This window comes from Rissa tridactyla, chromosome 10, assembly GCF_028500815.1.
Source record: "Rissa tridactyla isolate bRisTri1 chromosome 10, bRisTri1.patW.cur.20221130, whole genome shotgun sequence".
Taxonomy (NCBI): Eukaryota; Metazoa; Chordata; class Aves; order Charadriiformes; family Laridae; genus Rissa; species Rissa tridactyla.
In genome coordinates, this window is record NC_071475.1 from 16,006,964 (window position 1) to 16,029,585 (window position 22,622).

Here is a 22,622-nt window from a genome sequence, read left to right on the forward strand (position 1 = left end):
CAGGCAAGAAAAGGAGGCGTTACACACATCAAGCCATCAAAAAGTGCTGAGTATACTATGTGCAGTCCATTATGCACAAAACAAGCTCTCACTAAAGCGTGTGAAAGACTGCTGGCTGCTATCTGGCTGAGGCAGGGGACTGATGCAACAGGATCTCAGCTATCCCATTTCAAAGGTGTAATGCTGAGCCAAAATAAAACTTGCGCTGTACCTGTCTGATGAAATAAGCTTCCAGTAACAGAGCTTACAACAATATTTCCACCTGAAGAAAGAGCCATTGTCAGCAGATGCTAAAACAAAAACCCCAAAACCTCACAGCGTATGAAAGGAACTGGCTGTATCTGAACCTGCAATGAGTTTTTGGTTTTGTTCCAAAGCTGCTTCTCTCCAGGCCCCTTGTGGAAGGAGCTCAAGGGGGAATGTGAGCTGTGCCTGACTGCCTAATCGGACATTTATTTTCCTTAGGGGCTTTGGTTGTTTTTCCAGTAGAGCACAGTTGCAACTCTCTGGTTCATCTACTCCGTCTCGTAGACGGGCCTCCAGTAAATACCTGGTTTCTCGTTCGTGCATTCCTCCTTCCTCTGAGAACACAAAAAAGCAGCAGAGCAGGGAAAAAAAGAAAAGATTAAGCAAGGATAAGTTCAGTTAGAGGTAAGCATCTCTTTTGGAGGCCATGAACGCTCAAATGCAATGGCAGCTTAGCAAGGTCCAACGCAGGCCTTCAGGCTGTCCACCCTCCCTCCCAAACCCCGTCCGGCACACTGCACCTGAGCCTCGGCAGCCGGCAGAAAGAGCCTCTCGGATTTCTCCCCTCCCTGGACCGGTGGCACCCACAGTTGCCCAGGGCCATGGCCACCCCTGCCCGGGTGCAGAGAGCCATCCCGGCACGGGGGCACCGGCAGCCGCCCGCAGCCCTGCACATTTCCCACGGCCTCGGGGACGACCCGGCAGCACAGCACCGTACCGAGGGGTCCGCAGGCGCAGGACACCCCTCCGCTCAGAGCACTGCAGCTAACGCCTCCTCCACAGTGCTGAACAGGCTGGACTTTAATGAGCACTGCTTTTTTAAAAATCAGTTTGAGTAAGGAATAATTGCAAGTATTAAAGAGATTACCGGCTTTGTCAGCTGGGCCTGTATATTACTTGTGACAGTGGACGGTTTATAAACACTGCCCTTAGGCTTATGGTTGCACTAAAGGAGCCTAAGAGAATAAATCGTAGCCGGACAATGCCTATTAGTTTACCAAATCCAACAGTTTGTCATTACTGCTTCCTACAGTATTTTCACTAAAGCTTTCTTCAGTGCAGGATTAAACACCCTGAGCAACTGGAACGGCATCGCTTCCTCTGGAAATCCTTCCACAGCCAGGCAAGAGCAAAGTGCTGGATTTCGGAGGATCAGCAGCCAGATAGCTGGAGGTATCCTTGGGGACAAATCCCACGTCCCCATCTCTTCATTTTTCTTCTCAAATCTCTCCTTCTGGGTAACTTCCTGGGATGAGCAGCAGTCCCTTCCATGGGGATTGCACTGGTATTAACTGAGTTCATCTGAGCTCACCCCAGCTTACATGAGGAAAATACTCCGTCCCACATTTATGAAGGATGCACGCCGCGCATCACCAGCGATGGTTTGGAGGAGACCACTCAGCAGCCGTTCAGGAATCACTTTGCTCCACCGCTGGAAGCTGAGCCCATGGCGCTGGCCGGCTGCCGGCCTGGGTGGCAGTCAGCGCGCAAGCTGTGGTGACACCTCTCCTGGTGCACCCAGAGGTGACGGTCCCCCTCAGGAGAGGCTCGGGGCTCCGCAGGGACACGGCTCTCGCCCATCCTCCCTGCGGGTTAACCCTCCTCTTCGTGTGCGGAAGGGCCTGCAGACTCCCAGCAAGTACTGAGCCGTACGAGAGGGCAGTAGCCGCCATCAGCAGCAGCGCTGAGATAAGCCAGCCCGGCTGGTTATTATTAATATATTTTGTTTAAGGATGAGGACAGCACGGCTACGCTCCCATGCAGCCACCCATATGCACAGTATTTCAATTGAAGGCTGTCAGTCCTTACAACTGGGAGACACTTTCTGGGAGCTTTTGAGTTATTTTACTTCCCCCCTCAGCCATGAGGAAGATGACCACCAAAAATGCGTGGAAAAAGGGAAGGCAGGGGGATCTGTTGATCCTTTGAAGGTGCCGGGATGGGCTGTCCCTGCTGTCTGATCTTCCCTCCCAGGACGGGTGGAGGCAGCGCTGGACGATGGGGATGCTCAGCCAGGAGCGCCCAGCACCGCACAGCCGGCCAGCATGGCCAACGGCCACCAGCCATGAGGGTCCTCACTGCTACCCTTGCCCCGGGGCACATGGGTGGTGATGGGATGGGTAATGTAAGGAACACATGAGGGGCAATGACAGCGATGGAGAGAAATCGTCACCGAGGCAAAGCTTGCACTGGCCACGTCAACTGGGTGCAGGGCGGACCAGAGAGACCCCGCCGAGGAAGGAAAGCAGCCAGCGGTTAGGACAGGAAAGCCACCATTACATTCACAGCGTTCATAAACTCTTACTGTCAGCCAGTGAGTACCTTAATGAACGTTTCCATATTGCCGTTAAAGAGTTTATGATTATAGACTGAGAGAGGCCTAGGTCTCCTCATTTTCTGTGGCTTAGGGGGAAGACATGGGGGCCTGGGAGAAAATGGAACAAAAGAAATCAACAAAACACCAACATAAATGCAATGACAGGGTGAGATCTCAAAGGTTATGACTGAGAATGAAAAATAAATCGAACAGAAAAATCCCTCTGTGAGGACTTGACACTCTGCAGCCGCTCACGCTTAAGCATCCCCCCAGCTGTGTCCCCCCACGGACGCGGCTCCAGCATCCCGCACAGCGCCCGCAGCGCCAGAAGACGTGCCCTTTGCTTACTGCAAAGCCCTTCCCAGCAGCCTGGGGCGGGCTTCCCTCGCACTAAGTTGGCTAACTCATTTTGGAGCCGGTGCCGCGATGGCCTCGCCTCTGCAGGTCCCAGAGGCCAGGCTGAGCCCAGGCACAGCTGGCGTCCATCCAAGTGGGCAGCAGAGCTACCTGTAGGCAGCCCAGAGCAAAACAAGAGCTGTTCACAATACGCTGCACACAATTTCAAGTCAAGGTCAAGCCTGCAGCCTCTATTTAAGTAATAATTTCAAACTAATCTTGATAATAGAAACACTTAACAGCAATAAGCCAACATACCCATCACTTTCCATCCCCTTAATCTTCCAGTATTTCCCTATCACACAGATTCTAACCTCAGCTGCAGTCACGTACAGCAACTAATGAGCTGTTGCTATGGGCCTTCTGAAAAGACCGAGTTCCTACTGTAAAAACCAGTCATCTCCAGAACTCAGACAGTGCCAGAGCAGTAACTAAACCAACAACCACAGCTTGAATGAACAATGGGCGATCAGGAATGCTCTTCATGCAGAACTCACCCCATTCAAGCCAGAGAGTAATAAAGCTGCTAAACACAGCTGGTCACAACTGCCTGGTACCCACAATCTGCAGACACAATTCTCCCTCTCTGAGATGCCAAATATCAAAACTGCTGCTCAATGTTTGCACTAGTACCAGGGATCACATTTCAGAAGTAAAACAAAGGTGTTGGTACTCAGCAGGATTTTTAACATCTGCCTCCTACCTCCACCAGTTCAGCGCTATGTCAGCCTGAAAAAGCACCAAGAGCAGCTGAAGAGCTCAACTGATTCCTTGATATATCCAAAAGAAACCACAGCTACCCCTGGAAAACACAGAGGTATTCCTGTTTATTCCTAAATGGACTTCATTGTGCTCATAGATGGACAGAAAGAGGAAAGTGGGACCACGTCCACCTCTCTGTAGCCAGCTTCTGTTTGGGAGACATTCACAGGGAGGTCAATGGTCTTTCATCTTTCTGGCAGGCATTCCCGAGATTCAAACCACCAAACAAAAAGATGAGCCCTGTCAACACACAGGAGCAAACCCACCAGCACCTCTCCAAGAACAGAAAAGGTAGGCACGTGCATCAGGAGGGGCTGTGACCCTACCCCCACTAGCCAGTGACTGAGGGTCCTCATCCCTCACGGGAACAGACCTTGAAGCCCCTGTTGACTTCAGCAAGGGTCAGAGACACGTACTGCATCTGGAAGTGGGGCCACGGAAACGTCTGACTTATTTTAGTGCAGTGATCAGGACTTTGGAGGGCTGCTTTCATTAATGCTATTCACATTTTGATTTCTTCTTCCGCTAATGAAGAACATTAAAACCCAAGTGCCCAGATCTGGAAAAGGGAAAAAAATAGCTTAAAAAACCTCTAAAGGATTTCTGATCTGTCCTCTACCCGCAGGCTACATTGATGTCGGCAGAGGAGAGATCATGACTGCAAACAAAAACGAGTGCTAGGAGCCTTCGCGCAAAAGTTCTCACAGAGCAGAGTCAAATGGGCATGTACAATTTACACAGAGCTATGATGGTGACAGTTGTGATCCGCTGGTTCCTTAACCAGATGCCTTTAATTAAGCAGTTTGACTCTACACTCCCACAGCTTCCTCTGGTACCTGAGGAGCAGAAGTGACTGCTGCCCACACAATTGCCCGCCTGTCTCTGGGCCGAGCAGCCCAGTCTGCAGGCTGGAGCCCCACTGCCCTGGGCTGCCGTGCCACCTCCTGTCCCCGGGGATGCGCTGGCACGAGTGGCCGCACAGCCTGGCCTCCGCCTGCAGCCACTGGGAAGGTCGTTCTGCCTACGCTTCCTGCGCTGCCTCGCACAAGGAGGAGATTGTCTCTTGTTTGTTTTCCTTTGTGAAGTAAAAGCAACTGCTGAAACAAAAGCAACAGAAGCAGCGGGGAGGTGTGCCATCATCCCTCGCGTAGGAGGCTGTTATTCATTCCTGTGATTGTTTTGGCCTGCAACACCACCGCTCCATGGGCACCCGCTCCCGACACACAGAGTGCTCCAGCGCAAACTCTCCCTGTGATTTTCACCTGGTCATTAGGTTGTGCTCAGCAGAGCGCCCTGCCCGGCACCCCCAGAGCAGGGACCTCCCCTCAGGGCTGTGTCTGCAGCCCCCATGGCCGTGCAGGGCAGCCGGGGCGTCGGGGGGCTGCGGGGCAGCTCTGCTGTGACCCACGGGGAGATGCAGCGACCTTGGAGCACGTCAGTGCCATGACACACCACGCAGCCCCGCTCCCCGGCCTGCGCGGGGCAGGGAAGGTCCCTCTGTCCTCTCATGGCACCTGGCTGCCCAGCACTGCAGCCCAGCAGGTGCCCAGCCCTGCAGCCACTGGGCCTGGCGCCGGCAGCAGTGTCCCCCTCCGGCCAGAAGGTGAGGGAGCGGAGCTCCCTGCCACCACGCTGCCCTCTGCTACGGCAGCCTGCGCCCCACCATCTGCTCCAGCATTTCTAACATGGAATGGGGTTTTTGCTGGTATTGCAAATTTTATTAAACACTGAAGCAGGGCTGTAAAAAGATAACCTAGAGAGTGGCTGCGCATGTTCTGGGGAGACATTTGGAGGCTTTGCTGGCCCGCGTCTTACTGTTAGAAAACCGGCACACTCCTAGCAAGCCACCAGAGCTCTGCGGAGATGCTTTATGGACTGGACACAGATCAAAGCCTCCTCGCCATCACATTCACCCCTAGCACTATCTCCTGCTGCAGAGGGATGAAAGTCCATCAATACAGCCCTGCTCCGCACCCTAGGCAGAGCTGCCAGCGCTGGGAGAGGTTTCTGGGGATGTATCAAAATCCTCAAATGAAGAGGGATGGCAGGGAGTGGGTGGACACCCTTGTGTTGCACTGTGTGAACACAACCCCACCTCAGCTACGCTACGAGGCACCGCACCGTGCTGACACAGCACTTCCAGGCACTCCAGAGCCAGTCAGCTAGAAATTACACTGCACCGAAAACAAGGGCCTGTTTGTCATCACCCTAATTAACCCACTCCAGGCAATGCAGCTGAGAAGCAGGGCAGTGATGTGGGGAGCCTGCCAGCACAGGGCAGCTGGAGGACGGTTCAGTCTGAACCCTGCCAAGCTCTATCAGCAGCAAAGCAAACCACCCTTCCCATGGCCACCCTCCGCCGGCCACAGCGAGCCCTTCCCAAAAGCAGATGAAGTGGAAGGAACTGCTCACCTGGTTGTTCCGCATTCGGCTCTTTCACCTATGAAGAAACACAATTTCCATCATCTCTCCATGTTAGTCACCACCAAGCGACTGTTCAAACACATTCGCACAGGCACTCACGCACTCACTTCTGGTCCTGGAAGGCCCAAGGTAATGGCTTCGGGCAAAAAGAAGCTGAACGTGGCCAAGGGCCCCACAGGTTGGGGAGATGCCGAGCTTGTTGCTATACAAGCCCCCACCACTACACGAGATACTGGAAATGCAAGACGCAGACACAAGAGAGAGAAAGCATCTTCAATTCCCCCTGATATTAAAGGTGTATTTGTAATATGAAGCCCATCTTGTAAATAACCAGATGCGCTGCAGGTCCTCTGCAGTAAGTGCTCATTTACAGTAGCTGGGGCTTGGCCAACCTGAACAGGAAAGGGGGTGTCTGATAAGGGCTGAAGCCCCTGGGGAGGCCACCGAGATTATCCAACTGCCTCGTGGAGGACCACTAATAGCACCTGAATGCAGCGTAGCATTCAGTTCCCCAGCTTTTCCTGTGAGATAACAGCCCATCTAATCACGATCAGGCAGACTCTATTCTGGCTGTCAGTATTCTCATTCCCTTCGTGTATTTTTAGTGCTTGGATTTCATATAAACGGCAGCGTATCACCACTGATAAGATCTGTTCATTTTTTAGAGTATTTGTCAATCCACTGAAAAAAACTAAACTAATTTCACATGCTGTTTGCGCCTCTCTCCCAAGGCCAGGAAAGCTGATTTATTCTTCCTTTTTCTAAGACACATAAAAGGAAGCATTTGGCTGCACATGCCTCCTTCCTGCTCTCCCTTGGCACCTGCGGAAAGCAAGCTTGCAGCCAATTCCTCACTGAAAAAAAAAAAAATTCCACATGAGCGTTTTGCAAACCCAGACTTCTTCCTAATGAGAATCAGCTCATGCTGAAATGTAGCATTTGGTATTTCTGGGCTAAATATTTGTTGAACGCCTACAGAGCAGGATGATCCCATGGCCTGGGAGAAACTCAGAAAGTTTTCATGTGAAAATATTCCATGGCTGCTTTTGCACAACTCCAGAGAATTAAAATGCTTGACCTGCACTCTTCCTCCTAAGCAGGGCATCGTATGGCTCTTATCACCAGAACGGTGATCAAATCAATCTTCAACAGATTCATCACTTCTTGCACCAATCCATAAGAGCCTTAGCACCGTATCCAATACACAGAGCTCTTCTCTGTACGAAGATCTGTGATCTCAGGGAAGAGCTTAGCTGGGTCCGGTTTCTGTGAACCGCAGGCTCCATCCCCCTGATCTGTCGCAGCCTGAATCCAGCCCCACCGAGCCCCGGACAAGCCTGGCCCTGCCACCATGGAGCAGGGCTGCCTCGGGCAGGGCACAGAAGGGCTGCCACTGACCTGCTGTGCGGGGTGACGAGGGGTTAAGGCAGCCACAGGGAGCACTGAAACTCCTGGGAAAAGAAATGTGTTACTGGAGCCCTAGGTATGGAACCCTGCAGCCTTCCTTGTGCTTACATTCTGTGCCTTGACTTGGCCCAGCGTTCACTGAGTGGAACCTACCACAGGATCTAACTAGAAGGTGGATTTTAAGGCTAAATAAATTTGTCAGAGAAAATATGTTTGGCAAACTAGCCAACAAAAAGCTATTTTTTTAATTTTTTTTTTTTTTTTACTGAGATGAGGAGTCCAATTTTTGTATTGTTAAAACACAACCATGGACCATTTGTGTATTTTAATTGAAATATATTGCCTTCTGTTGGAAAATCAGGACACTAACTCATCTCCATCTTCTTTACACTGGAAATAATGCAATTTTTTAAACCCGTTAAAAGAGCTAAAATCTTCTCCCAGGGACGTGGTTGCACGTCCCTGCCCAGCAGTGGTGGATCCCACCTGGAGCACGCGCTCCTGCCTCCCTCAGAAGTTACTGCCCGCTCTGTTGTATGAAGCCTGTGTGTGTCTAGGTGCGCTAAACCAAACTCGTGAAATTATCTGGAGCAATAAAAGCCTGCTATGGAGAAGTTAGTTTTAAAACCGAGGACGATTTTGCAGTTCTGGTTTAGAGCAAGTCAAAAACCCATGGTCAATGGGGCAAGGAGCCTACTAAATCAACACGGCTGCTGGCAAATGTGTAACAAGCAGCATGGCACCAAGGACAGGAAAATACGTGTGTTCAGGGCTGCACTAAGAGGGGAAGAAGGGGGAGAGAAAGGAAAAAGGCAGAGGGCTGGAGTGGGTGGGAACATCTTTGTGGCTGGAGAAGTAACACAGCACTTTGGCACACAGTGTAAGATTTTGGGAAATTATGATGTTGCATATCACTGGTTAAACTTCATAGTGGCAGCCAACCATAGAAGCCATCAGTCACTCAGGAAACCACACAGGAAACCGTCAGCAGGTAAGACTGAAAGACGCTACCTGGTTTAAAGTCATCTCACGTGTCAGGATGTTCCCCCCTGGACCTAACCCCGCGACTCACCTTCTCCAAGAGTCTGCTTCAGCAGGTCATGTTTAGCCTGGAGCTTCGTGATAAGGTTACTGCCATTCAAATACTCTTTAAATTTCTGGAATGAAAAATAAAACAAAGAAGATTAAGACTCTTGGCAAAAATAGCCCATAATTGATGTACGCTTTTGCCCGGGGGCTGCTGGAGGGGGCTCGGCAAGGCTGAGGGGCTCTGACAAACCAGACGTCAGATGCGCCGCAGGGCTGAGCGCGGTCTAATCGCTTCTCACCGCTCCCGCCACAGTCCTGATGATCTTATTAGCCCGGTCTCCTTGGTGCTGCACCTCCTGCCTGGGAACGCAAGGAGCTCCAAAGAAAAGAGTTCAAAGCAAGCTTTCTTTTGTCAGGCTTCTGGGAATGGCGTGGAAAATGAAAGGGGCTCTTCCTCCCCCGACAGGCGCTTTGCCTTTGTGCAAGCAAGTGCTGCAGAGCGAGAACTCCCAGTGCATGAGACCTTCCCAGGTCAAGGACCATCAGACGCTTTATGCACCGGGCGACACTAACTGCGCAGCACAGCTTCTCGTTTCATTGTGGGACTGTTTGACACCCAGTAACACAAGTGAGTAATTTTACAGGGATGAGGAGTGAGGGAGACAGAGATGGAAAAATCAAAGACAGACAATGGGAGAGATCAAATTCTTGCAAAAAGCATTAAAAAAACCCCAAGCACAACTCATAACGAAAACTGCAACTTTTCCCCCCGAATTGGAATAATAACACTGTTGAGACAAAGTAGAAGCTTTTCTATGCATGTGTAATATATCACAAGATGCTATTAACTTTAGCCTACTGACCATGTTGAAATGAGGACTACCTCTGCTGAACTGATGGCTTACTACTTACATTTCAAGTACTATAACAGAGCACCTCAGGTCTGCCTGGAAGCCAAGTACCGGCCCCAGGCTGCGGGGGAGACGCAGCGCAGCTGCCTCCACCCAGCGCACACACACCAGCCGGGCACTGCGAAGCCAGGCTCTCGTGTCCTCTGATGAGATGCAAACGACCCTTTAGTTCACCCGTGGGCCAGGGGCAGATTTTAGTTGTGTGGGCCAGAAGAGGAAGGCCTGGATGATGGTTCAAAATCTGCAAGGCCTCCAGGAACAGCCACGGAACGGTGACACACTGCGAGGCTGGCTGGAGTCTGCCGCCCTGCTCTGAGCCACTCCTACCGATTTCTCTCCGGTTTTGGTCACAACTGGTTGCTCCAGTTGTTCCTTCATAATGAAGAACAAGGGAGACACTGGATTGTCAGTCCCTATGTGCTGCCCTGCCATTGAGAAATGCACTCCAACCCCAACTCCGACTGAAGACAAATACTTAAAGAGACTGAATTGGTTCTTGCTCTCCACTAATGAGCCCATAAAATGGGACTCAGCCCTAGCAATTAATGCTTTGTGTCCTGTATCGCATGAGATGAGACTCACTGTAAAATAGAACATTTCAGTTTCCTGCTGGTTGGCTCTCCTCTTGGCGATGTTTATCTTACTCATGTAGGTCTCTGATGCAGCTGATTTGACCGACTCAGTGGAGCGACTATGCTGGAAGGCGTCTGAAACATCAAAATCTTCCACTGTCAGCATGTCCTGCAAAGTCTGCATTGTGGCATCCAGAGTTTTTCGTACCTATCAGAAATAGAAGACAGCATGGTTTTGGAGCAGACTGGGAAAGTGACACAGCTTGAGCCAAAACAACTGGCCGAGAGGCAGCTCCTAAGTACTGGGCTTGCTCTTGCACCGGCTGCAGTCAATGGAAGCTCTCAGCACCGTCGCTGGAAGGACTCCACACCTGAGCACAGCAGGAAACCCCCTGCATAATGGGTAAAAGGCTGAGCAATGCTGCCTACAATGCCAAACACAAGACCCAGAGCGACTTCTTACCTCTTCATTCTCTATCTTGAGGGTGGCCAGTCGCGACTGCAGCTGGTGGTACCGCATCAGCAACTCAGTCTGCACAGGCTGCTGGGCACTGACTTGACACACCTGAGACAGAAGCGGTGCCAGAGAGAGACAGAGAGCATTCAGTGGGTCAGCCATTGACCAGACATACGCATTTAAATACCTAAATGATTCCCTCCGGCACCCACAAGCTCCTCACAGCCTCCAGGGAGGCTGTGTCGCCCAGTTTCTAATCAGCAGTGCCCTGGACATGGGCCAGGACAAAGCATTTTCTACCCAGCATTTGAAAGCTGCACTCTGAAGTCTTCCAATTACGGCAGGTAAATCAAAGCTCCACTTTACAAATCTGTTGGGTAGTTCAGCTGAGAATCAAACCACAGGCTTCCTAATTGGGAGAGATATGGAGCAAGAGACAGACTGAAAGGAGGAGCCCTAATGAGCCAAGTGTCTCATTAAGAAAGGAAACACGAATAGCAGCATGTGAAGACAGAATAAAGGGATAAGAAGTCAGAATTTAACAGCGACAGTTAAGAGGAGGAGGAAGCCAGTGCAGGCCAGGCTGCGAGGCCCCTCGGCAGCCCCTCGGGCGAGTACCTACCTCATCCCCCATGTGAGGCTGGAACTCGAACTTCAGCGGAGGGCAGAAGACCTGGTTGCACATGTCCATGATGGTGTGCTTGTCGCTCCGTGCATCCAGGTTGTCCACAGCATTCTCGATGATGTCCAGGCCCTCGTGGCGGGAGGTTTCCAGGTTGTACTCGGCAGACAGGTATGTCCTGAAGGTCCGAGCGAGGCTGGCATGGAATCCCAGATCACAGCACTGAGAAACACCAAGGAAGGGTCTGGTCACACAAACACCCCCACCCTTGTTCTGGAGGGTCATGTGTAGATCAAAAGCCCCAAAAAGCACTGTATGTCCCAGAAAAACACCAGCCCTGTTGTACCAGGGTGTATTTAACAGCATACTGCAATACTTTATGAAAAGGCAAGAAGAGAGGACTGAAAGAGAAGAGGTACCAGGGAACACACAGCCAGACAGTACAGTGACCCTGCGCTGGACCCTCACCACGGCACCAGGGTTTAACACCCTTCATTTCCCTAGGAAGGGCACGGGATCTTCTCAGACAGGACAGAGGAAAAAAAATCATCCAAAAGCAGGGTTCTCCCTGGCTACCTGCTCAGCCCCGGGGCCAGCATGACCACCAAACCTGTGCCCTGCAGATCCCCCAGGAAAGAAATGGCCAGAGGGCCCGTGCCACTGCTCTTCCCCAGTGCTTTTCTTCTTGCCCTGTGAACTGCCCAGCAAGTTCTTCTTGCACAAAGAAACCATTTCCCAAAATTATCAGATACAGAGGGACGTTTAAGCAAGGTGGCACTGAACAGCGTGTCCTGCAGCATATGCAAACCCTTTCCCCCTTGCTAGGAAGCTGCCTTCCTCTCTCACAACGGAGCAGCTTCTCATGCATAACTGATCGTTCTCATGTTCACCTTGGGGAAAATGATAAAACTCGGAGCTAATTGCTGCCAAAATACTGTACATTAGACAAAAGCCTGTTTTTAAACTCTCTTCTGAATATAATTGAGTTTGGCATGTTAAGTGTAGCAACAGCACAGGGATTTGCTGCAATGAACACTTAATCACAGCAGAGCAACAAGCAACTCCCAGCAACTCTCCTCCCCATGCCCAAGGGGAGCCCCAACGCGCGCAAACATCTGCAGCGCTCCGCTCCCACCGGCAGGCTCTGCTGTGTGACAGTGGCCATGGCAGCAGGGCAAGGATGGGCACCGAAGAAGCACCCAAAATTTGGAGGTTGACAGCTGCTGTTCTGCAGGGAAAGGCGAGGCCAGGAGAGGCTGCTGGAAGCAGGAGGAATGCAACGCATCAGCCTGAGCCACGCGCGTGGGGCTGTAAGGAGAGTGCAGTGAACGGCTGCCGTCCAAAACTGAAGCACCTCTATTTCTGGGACATAAGAGAGGGTTGGATTTCCTGACAGAGCACGTAAAGTTAGATAATTATGGCTTTCTCCTCTGTGAGGAAGTTCATAACCATATGTCCCCAGTGCACTCATTCCTGTTCCCTGGCAGGGGACGGGGAAGGCTACGGGGCACGGCCCAGCGTGGTACACAAGCCCCGTGATCTGCAGAGATACTCCCAGGCGCAGGAGGGCTGCGGGTCACAGAGACACCTCTGTGGGAGAAACAGAGGGACCCCATGAGAAATACCTCCCATGGCACAGAGCACCAATCTAACCATTGCCAGCGAATTACTGTTACTACATGAAAACTACCAGAGGACAATTGATATTACAGAAGATAAGATGCTTTTCTGCCACACAGATTAAAGAAGGAGTAGGAAGCCCTCGCTGTCTGAGCTGTAACCAAACCAAACGGGCAGGCACGCGGTGAGCCGGCTTCAACCCAGTGCAGCCCCCCCAAACAACTGCCAGGAGGACCAGCCTGGCACAAACAGCTACAGAAAAGAGAAGATTGCTAGTGTAATCCCAACGACCCAAAACGAGACCAACTTTTCCCCAGCAGCAGAACTCCTTGGTGGGAGCTGGCATTTCAGAGGCACCTTCTCCAGCTCTATAGCATCCACAGGCATTACTGAGCCGATGCAGAAAGGCACAAAAAGTGATTCTGCATCAGAACATCAGCACTGATAAACTAAAAGTGAAATACGAAAACTCAGCTGGTGCCACAAGCAGCTCCAACCAAAGAAGTCATCTCCTGCTTCCTGCCGATCTGAAGAGACAACGCTCAGCTCAGATCAAGTCACACGCAGAGCTGTATTTGGTTTAGTCTGGGCTAAAAGCAGCAGTAAAACCACAACGGGCCAATTCCTGCTCGCAGACAGGCGAGCGCAGCCTGCCTATCCCCATCTAGTCTTTTAAAGCAGTGAAACCACACATGCAATAATGAGGATTTTTGCAGGAACTATCGACTTCTATTGAGCTTCTAATCTTATTAGTTGAAAATATGGGCAGTTAAGGACTGGTATAGCTCTGCCTTCATACATCAGCAAGCAACATAAAAAACAAGGAATGAGGGTGAATTTTTATTCACCACTTGGGGCGAAACCTTGTTACAGCACTGCGAGTCTCACCCACCTGCAATTTTAGCATAGAATCACAGAATGGTTCGGATTGGAAGGGACCTTAAAAGCCCACCCAGTGCCACCCCCTGCCCTGGGCAGGGACACCTCCCACCAGACCAGGCTGCTCCAAGCCCCGTCCAACCTGGCCTTGAACCCCTCCAGGGATGGGGCAGCCACAGCTTCTCTGGGCAACCTGGGCCAGGGGCTCACCACCTTCACAGCAAAGAATTTCTGCCTCAGATCTCATCTAAATCTCCCCTATTCCAGTGTGAAACCATTCCTGCTCGTCCCACGGCTCCCCTCCCTGACCCAGAGTCCCTCCCCAGCTTTCCTGGAGCCCCTTTAAGGGCTGGAAGGGGCTCCTAGGTCTCCCTGGAGCCTTCTCTTCTCCAGGCTGAACCCCCCCAGCTCTCTCAGCCTGTCCTCCCAGCAGAGGGGCTCCAGCCCTCCCAGCATCTCCATGGCCTCCTCTGGCCCCTCTCCAACAGGCCCATATCTTTCTTATTTCCCAGCCCATCTCCCAACCCCTTACTGTCATTATCCCACCCCCTCAGAATTTATTGCCACTTGGCTAGAAAAAAATAATGCCAGGAGAAAATATCTGCCACTGTTCAAGGGTGGGAATTCCCAAAGCATTACAATTACAAAACTGAGCTACTGCAAAGGAAAACTCCTGAATGCCATAAAACCCAAGGAGACAAGGCTCAGGGTAACGCCAGAAGCTTTTGAGAAAAAATTCCATGTGAAATCTTTCATTTCCTTTGAACGCTGAACTCATGTCAAAGCTAGCAGTTTTTTGCAATACGCAGAAACCGATTGCTACTGAAAACCAGGGCAGGCACCTTCCTAACACGCTACAGCCCTTGAAGTCTCTGGTGATTAGCGCTGGGCCGGCTGCTTCACACACCGCTGCCCGGAGAAGAAAAGACAGAGCAGGGACTTCCACGAAATTCTCAGAGAAACACACAAAGGGGAGGGGAAAAGAAAAAGAAAGGAAAAAAAAAAAAAAGACTTCAAACTCCTGCTCCCAGCTCCAGAACAAATGGCATTTTCTCACCCCTCTCATCCCTTTGATGGAAAATAAATTAGAACCACAAATAGTAATCCTTAGCCCTTCTGCAGCGCCTTTCATCTGGAGAGCTCAAAGCTCGTCCTGTATTAATTCATTAAGTCTGGTAACAGCCCTGCAAGGGGTGGAAATACTGCAGTGTTCAACTTCAGAAATAAACCAACACCCCCGGAGGTAAAACAAGCTGGGTTTGGCCAAAACGTGGTGGAAGTGGCCAAATGTGTGCGTGTCTCCCACCACCCAGCACAGACTGCACGGGAGGAGGGGCCGGGGCTGCAGAGGACCACTGCTGGCCACTCACCCCACTGCTAGTAACCCCATTTTAAACACGGGAGTGGAAACAGAGAGATATTAAAAGGTTTGCCCAAATCCAGGAGGAAAGCCAGCGGGTCTCCAACCCTGCACGAGCATCTCAATGTCTTCCCTTGGGCAACCGCCATCAGGCAGCTAAGGGTGAGCCAGCTCTTCCCCAGGAGTGGGTCACGCTGCCATGCCGAGGGTGACCTCTTGTGAAGATCAGGCCTGGGATGGTCTAAATCGACAGGGTGGCGAGCGAGCCGTGCCCCCGACCACAGCCGAGGCACCAAACTGCACCAGCGCAGGAAAACAAGCACATTTTAAGAACCAAGCAACACCCAGCAGGTGGAAAATATGGGAGCCCGAACCACTCCACACTCCAGCAGTGACCTTCAGTCGTTCCTCAGCGGCAGGCAGAGAGCTGCCCCGTGCCCGTGGGACAGGCAGACATCCCTGCAGAGCCCTGCTGCTCCGACTGCCCTGGGCAGGTTGAGAGCCGCCCCCCCACGCACCAGGCTGACTGCTCCAAGCCCCACGGTTAGACACCATCTCCTAGAGAGGTGCCGGCAGTGGGGACAGCAACTGGCGGCTCCAGAGGGACCTGACGGGATTCAATAGGCACGATGAAGCTCTGCAGACATGCTGAGGCATTTTCCATAGCCGAGGCTGCAACAGTACTGAGCTCCAGAGAGAACGAAATGCTTTCCAAACCACTGATGCATCTGTCTCATTTCCTCACTGGTTAAATAGCTAAAAGGTAACTTGACGTGTCTGTCACAGAGTGTGAAATAATGTTTTACCAGGCTGGGTACTATGTGAGAGCCTAACTCATACCTGAAAGTATCTTCAGATCTTAGGAGGAATGTTCAAAGAGAATACGAGCTGCTTCTGTTCTCATTCCTTTTTATGGAAAACATTTCTTTGCTAAGTATCAAATATGCAGAAAACAAAACGTTCATGCCTTTGCAGCCTGCAGTCACTGCACTTCCCTCAAAGCAACACAGCATGGAAACAAACTCTGCTACAAAAGGTACTGCAGCCAAGGTACGACACGCGCTTGTGAAAAGGCAACGCTCTACCACAATGACCAGGCTCTGCGCTCTGCAAGATGGACCCAGGCAGCAAAGGAAATTAAACACACCAGGAGCAGGCAGAAAGGGCTGTGATTTTGTTACAACAGAGTCCATAAATTGTCATAGCACATTTAACGGGGAACTATCAGTTTTTGGTGGTCCGAGGCCAAGCATTAGGAAGGCCATGCCGCAACCCCAGGGGGTTGTGATGGATGTTATCAGGCTGGCTTTCTCCTGCAGCCATTGGCAAGCACAGCCTGCAGAAGAGAAGGCTCCGGGGAGACCTTCGAGCCCCTTCCAGTCCCTAAAGGGGCTCCAGGAAAGCTGGGGAGGGACTCTGGGTCAGGGAGGGGAGCCATGGGACGAGGGGGAACGGTTTTACACTGGAAGAGGGGAGATTTAGATGAGATCTCAGGAAGAAATTCTCTGCTGTGAGGGTGGTGAGCCCCTGGCCCAGGTTGCCCAGAGAAGCTGTGGCTGCCCCATCCCTGGAGGGGTTCAAGGCCAGGTTGGACAGGGCTTGGAGCAACGTGGTCTAGTCCCTGCTCATGGCAGGGGGTTGGACTAGACGGCCTTTAAAGGTCCCTTCCCACTCAACGTTTCCTGATCCGAGTGAAGGGTCCCCCATGCACACCATGGCCTGGCTGGCAGCACTCGACTGTTTCCATCAATCCCTTCCAAAGGAACGGTCTTGGCCCATCAAGTTCAGCGTTCTGCCTGGGGCAGAAACTGAGACATAAAAACTCCTGAACAACTAATTTATTTTTAGCCAAAGAGGAAGCCACGTGTGGATATGGCAGGGGAAGGACAGGATCATCCCTGACCCTCACAGTAATCAACTCACACCCTGAAGCATGAGATTTGATTATTTCTAATCAAAGGTTCCTTAACTATAAGTATTACAGACCAAATATTATGTAGTCCTTTTTGAATTCAGCTATAGTTAATTAACTCTATGGTCCCCAGAGTAGGTTTCTTTCTGGAGGATTTTTAACCTACGTTTTATTTTGCTCCTTAGTCTCTCTACAGCCACTCCCTCCCCCCATGTGTATTTTCTTAGGGCTTTTTAACAGGTTTTTTGGTTGTTTGGCAGTTTGGGGTTTTGGGGGATGTGTGTGTCAGGGTTTTGGTTTGTTTGGGGAAGGCAGTGGTGTTTCAGTTTTGTTTTTTAACATGAATGCACTGGTAAGTTAATCTTTTAAAGGACATTAAGACCTTGAGGCTATTCTTTCCAGATACTGGGAAAAGCAGCCCTAAGTGTCAAGAAGAAATTCTTTTATCTAAAGGAAAGTCCTGCTGATTTTCTGTACAAGTTGACAAGGCCTATGAGACAAAGACTAATCATAGTCTTCAGGCAGTAAAATTTACAGACTGCATGACACTTATAAATCATAAAACAATCAGCAGACGTGCTTAATTAATTTCGCAAGCCAATTCCAATGTCTGTGGTACCCACGTGATGAATAAATTGTTTACTATGTGCAACCTTTGGCAAAAAGTGCAGCTTTGCCACATTAATAAAGCCAGGACTGGCAGAATTGAAGAAATAAGTATTGGCTGGATTCTTTCAGTTTAATATAGTACTCTAAGAATAGCTTAGTTACTAGAGTATGATGATTTATGGTTCCTGCTTACAAACAGGTAGCTAACATTAATAAAGCACATATAGAAGAAGAGTAATAGAAGTTTACTGAACCAGGGTACTGGTATATGAAAAAAATGTCAGACTTCTGAAAGGAAATCAAGTAAATACACCTCTTTCCCCTTCCCTCTTCATCCACAGAAGCTCTGTGTTGAAAAAGATCCCACAAATCTAATCCTTTTTCTTCCATTTATTCTCTTAAAATGCACGAAGCTTTTAATGGCAAATGGGTATTTCTGGTTTTATCAGCCATTCCCACTGACCACCTCTGCCTGCCTGGGCAGCTCACGGCAGGGCTGCTGCGCGGGGCGCTCCGCAGGCTCAGGCATGTTCTGCTGCCCCCACCGCTAAAGCTCGAGGGGTAACTGCAACCACAGCTCCTGAGGTCTTTGTTCTTCCCTGACTCAGGGCACCGGAGGAGCCCAGGCACCGCCTGAGCCCCACATGCCCTGTGCGAGTACAGGGGTGCCAGTGTATGTCCTGGATGTCACCGGCACCCACTGCAGCCTCCCACCGCGCAGCACTCGCACTCAGGTGGCTGTGCGGCACCTCCAGTTCCTCAGCTCTCAGCAAAATTAGTGACAGCACCTCCTAAAAACATGTATTTTCTGTTTCCAGAGCTCCCTCCCCGGCAGCAGGGAGAGGTGACCGGCTCGGGTGCCGCAGGCTGCTGGTGGCATTCCCAAACTGACACCTCTGCGGGAAAATTGGTAACAGGGACAGTGCAGCCGTGCGGTAAAGAGCACCGAGTCTCCTGAGACAGCCTCATTCCTCCTGATGGAAGCTGTTTATGCTTTTTATTGCTGCACTGTTGACTTTATTTGAAATACCCTGAAGCCAGATGCCCTAGCTGCAGGCACACAGCCCAGGAAGCTGCCGTCCAGGCACTCCTCCCTGGGAGAGCACGAGTCGTGAGTTACAGGTGCTGCTCCACATGACGGTGCGGTGACGGCGATGCATTGCATGGAGTTTCCATGATAAAACATACCTGGTTCTTAGGGCTGGCAGGAGCCCGCTATCTGGCAGAAAGCCCGCTCAAAGGACAGCGTGGGAGGAACCTCTGTGCCTTTGTGGAACTGAAAGGCTCTTTATGCTGGAAAAATTGCTTCAAAAAACAGAGCAAACTCCCAAAAGAGACCCTCTGCTTGTGTAAATCAGTGTTTCTTCATTAAAGCCAGTGGTGTCACGCAAAGCTACCCAGGCCGGGGAACGTCGCCGTGCAATCACATGGGGAAAGCACTGCACAAAGCAAAGCTGCTGCCGGTGCTGGCTCTGCAGGCACAGACGTGCCCAGGCAATTAGCTACCGATGGAAACGACAAGGACATGAGCTGCAGGAGATGCCCAAAGATAGATCCTAATAAAGTGGTCTGGGGCTCCAGCCCCTCTGAGTCTCCCTCTTATTCAGGAGGCAAGTGGGAAATCCTGGAGCACAACCCGAGCGTCCCAGCAACTCTGCCATCGCCCACGTCACTCCCCAGGCCCCAGCAGCCGGACTCCCAGTCCTCCACCACACCCAGCGCTAGTTGGAAACAAACACTTCTTATTTGCTCTGCTCCGTTCCCTTTTTTCTTCATTTTTCTTTACTCTTTCTTTAAAGATATATTATGCATTTATACATATATTTTCTGGCCTCTACTCTCTTGACACTGCTACAAAAGCTAGAGCTTTACTGTGAGGTAAGTAAAGCCAACGGCAGATTTTTGGCATAACAATTTTGACTGCTGTTTCTGTCTCCTAACCTGACCAAGCATCGCTTGACCGTGTGAAAAATGACAATGCCATCAGCTAAGTCTTCCAGGGACTGTGCAATTTGGCAGTAACATGTAATATAAAATCCTCAGAACTCCCCTCCTTTACTTGCTTGTTTGTTTCCGATACAGCAAACACACTAATCCAGAGAGAAGGACGCTGCCGTTTCAGAAGGATTTACAGGAGGCTGAGCAAGTTTTGGTGGATCAGTACGTATTGACACCGACTGTTACATTTTACTCTGCTAAATCTAGCGATATCTTTCACGTGACCACTTCAAAATAATTTGCAGCCATTTCACACAGAACTCCAGAGGGATGGATAAGCAGCTTTATCTCCACTTCACATACGTGGCCAAAGAGATTAACTTGGTCACACAGTTAATGACAGAAATGAGAGAAAACCCAGGCGTTTTAATATAAATGCAAGCTTCTTTCGAGGGAAGAGGCACAACGGTGTACTTTAAGTCTATGTCTAATTTGATCTGTCTCTATAGTCTTCTCTTCCTTGCTAAAGGACAAAACAAAAACGCCACTGGAGACAGAGGGAGGGATAGACACGCTCTGTGCCACTTCACGGCTGTTCTGATCGAGTTTTACATTTCTCATTAAAACGGCAGCCCTGGGAGGACCCTCCGCCCTCTCCCAGAGCAGCTGGGACCTCCTTTCTCGCCAGAGCGGGAGATTAGCAGAAGGGCTTTGTTATAAAAGTCACTACTCAGCGGTGACGCCGAGGCCACAAGAAATGTCAAGGCTGCGCCTAAGAGATGACACTGAGCCATCTGGGATTTGGGGGAAATGCTGCTAAATTAGCTGCTTCAGTGTCCTGACGGTTCAGATTTGCGTACAAATCAAAAAACCGCACATGGCAATTTGTGCTTGATAGGAAGGGTGTGCGAGACCCCCCCTCACCCCTCCTGTGTCCCACCAAGACAGCCCGGCACATCGTTAATCATCCCCCTTGGTGATGCAGCGTGGAGGAGCCAGGAGAATTTGCATAACTGCAATACCCGGACCCTGCTAGGATCCTAGTAAGGCATGGCCAGCCGGGTTTTGAACTAAACCAAAACTCTGTTCCTGCCACGAAGCCCCTCTGCAGGGCCAGACCTGCTCCTCCCATCGGGCATGGCTGCCCAGCACTGTGTCACCCGGGGCCCTGCGTCGCCCCCTCCGCTCCCGCCGCTGCAGCCCAGGGCTCTGCTGGCCCTCGGTCAGGGGCAAAATCCCCCTTCTCCGCTCAGAGCCCCGCTGCTGCCCCCCATGCATCGGCAGAGCTGCCCCACGGGGCGCAGGGCCCACCTCCTGCGTCCTGCCATGGCACAGACCTGGGGTTTGCAACAGCACTGCCGATCCCGGAGCGACAGGCACCGTCGTCTCATCGCTGTTAAATGTACTAGAACACTAACTCTGTAACTCCAGCTAAAAATAGCCGTTTTCTGCAATTTCCTTTGCGTGGATTACACACCTACAGAAAGCCCAACGCTGCGGGAGCCGATGGCTGTCTTTTCTTTCAGCCACTTTCAGTACGAGCAGGACGCAGTGAATGGGACTCCCGTCTTCTGGAGCGTGCTGAAACCCTTCTTGCCGTGCTTTTGCAAAATACATTGCATTTGTACAAAAGTCTGTTCCAATAAACTGCTCTTCCTTCGGGGATTTAAAATTAGGACACCCGCGTACAGCTCACACATCCTATATTTTGTTTTCTTTGGTGAATAGAATATATAATTAGGGGAATTTAGCTGCACAGAGTTTGGTTTAAGTCCCCTGAAGAGATTCCTGGAGTGCAGAAGAAAAGCCATCTGCTGACTCCAGTGGAAGTGTCAGCAAGGAAATAAAGTTGGGAGGAATAATATAAACAGCCAGAACTAAAATGGTACTTGGCAACTCTCCAGGAAATCAAAGTCCTCAAAACTCCATGAAAAGAAGTCGTTCTTGCTTAAAAAAATAAATAAATGAGAGAGAAAATATACACACAGAAAGCATAAGCCACACAGATAAATCAAGGTGTTACCTTACCTTGCCGTTCAAATGTCTCCATGATCAAGTTATTAGTTTTTTTTAATATGGCTAAATACGTCTTAAACAATAAAGAGAACGAAATGGACATACTAAGAATATTTTATCATAACTCAAAATCTTGAAATCATCAGGGGAGTTGCATCAGATTTACTTTAATTACTGCTTAGAAGAATAAATATATGTTAGTGGGTTAGTAAAGGAGATAAACACTCCAGCACATTTTTAGATTACATACTTAGGTACTGATGAAGCCAGAAGACTAACTCAGTACTTACAGACCAGTTATTTATGCGCTCATTGAAGGAACTCTAGCAGGAAGAAGCTGCAATCTATACCACTGTGAAGATGCCCATTAAAGGAAGAAATGGAAATCCCTTCTCTCAAATCATTTAAGAGCAGTTCGTAGGAGACGCTGATACACACACGAGTTCCAGTTCCTACCATCACTACGAAACCTGCTTCCAGCAGGTCCTGCCTGAGGCCATTTGGGGCCAGGAGGCTTCCAACACAGCTCCGCAGGCGCCTGCCCTGGCTCGGACACACGGCCACATGTCCTGAACTGCCACCGAAGCCGAGGAGAGCCAAGGGCCTGCGCAGACCAATAGGAACTGCAGATGTATTAGGAAGAAAAAGCTTCTGTTTCAACAACAAAAACAAGGATGCATCTGATTTTCGTTAAGAGTTTATCTGTTTCAAATGCAGACTAATCGACGGGCCAGAAGGAATCCTCAGGCTCACCTGGCCTGTCCCAGGGCAAATCCTCCTCCAAAGGCTCTGGACTTAGAGAAGCTCCAGCTGCGGGACACCCTGCCGTGTGGCAGCCACAGCAGATGAAGCCATTGCTTTAACGCGAAGGAAAGCACCATGTCTGTGGTTCTGAGGGCAGAGCCAGCATACACCGGGGACAACCAGACCTTAGCACGCTCGTGATACAGCGTGAAAGGTGCAGAAAACATTCAAGCAATTTCTAGTTGTAACTACTCATTAGATGTGCCTGAACCACGCAGTTTAATCCGGACTCCCCTGCCTAGTGCTCAGGTAAGTGTTTGGTTCAGGCTGGTTCATACCCTGCAGTTATAATGAAAAACTACATCTTTTGCTGCCAGTCGCTGATGAAAGAAGTTTATATG

General features: G+C 50.5%; 1 protein-coding gene across 2 annotated transcripts in view; it reads right to left on the reverse strand.

Moving 5' to 3' along the window:
* Positions 1-22,622, reverse strand: part of SRGAP3 (SLIT-ROBO Rho GTPase activating protein 3) — a 122,013-nt gene that overhangs the window by 18,815 nt on the left and 80,576 nt on the right. For both annotated transcript variants that reach the window (XM_054216181.1, XM_054216182.1), the window contains exons 7-12: positions 11,144-11,365; positions 10,528-10,629; positions 10,075-10,272; positions 8,625-8,709; positions 6,134-6,161; positions 2,569-2,671 (exon numbers count right to left, since the gene is read on the reverse strand). In XM_054216181.1, coding sequence (XP_054072156.1) covers positions 2,569-2,671; positions 6,134-6,161; positions 8,625-8,709; positions 10,075-10,272; positions 10,528-10,629; positions 11,144-11,365 — 738 coding nt within the window. The remainder of the gene's footprint in view (positions 1-2,568; positions 2,672-6,133; positions 6,162-8,624; positions 8,710-10,074; positions 10,273-10,527; positions 10,630-11,143; positions 11,366-22,622) is intronic.